Genomic DNA, 1078 nt, shown 5'->3' on the forward strand with positions numbered 1-1078 from the left:
ACGAGCATAGTTACAGAAAAATAAAACCATTTTTGGTGATGACATCACGACGGTATTTATGTTACGTCATCACATTGCTCCAGTAAGCATTAAAAAAGCTCACCGTTGTGTAAAGTTTTAAGTTATATAAGGTACTTATTTTATAGTTGTAATATTATACCACATTTATGTCAGTAATATGCATCTCTGTCGGCTCTATGTACGGGAAGTAGTTACAGCTTGAATACACACATATATATAGACTTCTTTGTGGAGGTTGTTTATTCTAAGTATCGTATACGCTTGCTGATAGAAATCATATCTCACATCTGCGCTTGTATATATCAGACTCCATCATTTAAATAGCTATCCAAATTAGGACACAGAGTGTGTAGCAACCGGAATTTCATGGGGTATTCTCTAATAATAGTGTGTTAGAGATCCAGTGGCGTGGAATTTGTGTGTGATAAAAACAAAAATATAATTAAATATGTGAGCGGACTACGGCCCCTCCGAATTGCAGAATCGTGCATACCTACGTATGTGTGTATATGCATCACGTACATTCACAGGGTGTGATGGTGAGATATACATGTATATATATGTATATAGTTTGCTTAAGAGTGAACTTGGACAATCAGCATCGGGTAATCACTGGTGTGACCGACATAAATAATGAGTGAATTCTCATCGCAAGAAGCAAACGCAAAGACGTTAACGGCAGATATATCGGGCGACAGAGACCCAAATCTGGTGAGCATAACCTGAAATCAACGCTCTTTTGGGGGTATGGGCTGCTAGATATATAGATTTCATCGCGATATATACACCATCCTGCCTCATATAACTTTTATATATTTGAAAGTGGAACATATGCGAATGTCAGGAGACTATTTTTTGATAATACAGCTTTAAATTTATTTTTTTTTGCGTTTATTCTCTTAGATCTACTGCCTCCCCACCTCCCTTCCCTTTGCTCATGCACTTTACACACACACACACGCACATATATATATACACACACACAAAACACACACACACACACACACACACACACACACACACACACACATACACACACACACGACAACAACACACA

General features: G+C 37.8%; 1 protein-coding gene across 1 annotated transcript in view; it reads left to right on the top strand.

The window, feature by feature from the left end:
* The first annotated feature begins 378 nt into the window (after window positions 1-378).
* SARC_08997 (hypothetical protein) overlaps window positions 379-1078 on the top strand; it is a 12199-nt gene continuing 11499 nt past the window's right edge. The window contains exon 1 of the mRNA XM_014297007.1: window positions 379-732. Within this exon, the coding sequence (XP_014152482.1) occupies window positions 655-732 (78 nt within the window). The 5' untranslated portion in view covers window positions 379-654. The remainder of the gene's footprint in view (window positions 733-1078) is intronic.

The sequence above is a fragment of the Sphaeroforma arctica genome, assembly GCF_001186125.1.
Source record: "Sphaeroforma arctica JP610 unplaced genomic scaffold supercont1.868, whole genome shotgun sequence".
NCBI lineage: Eukaryota > Ichthyosporea > Ichthyophonida > Sphaeroforma > Sphaeroforma arctica.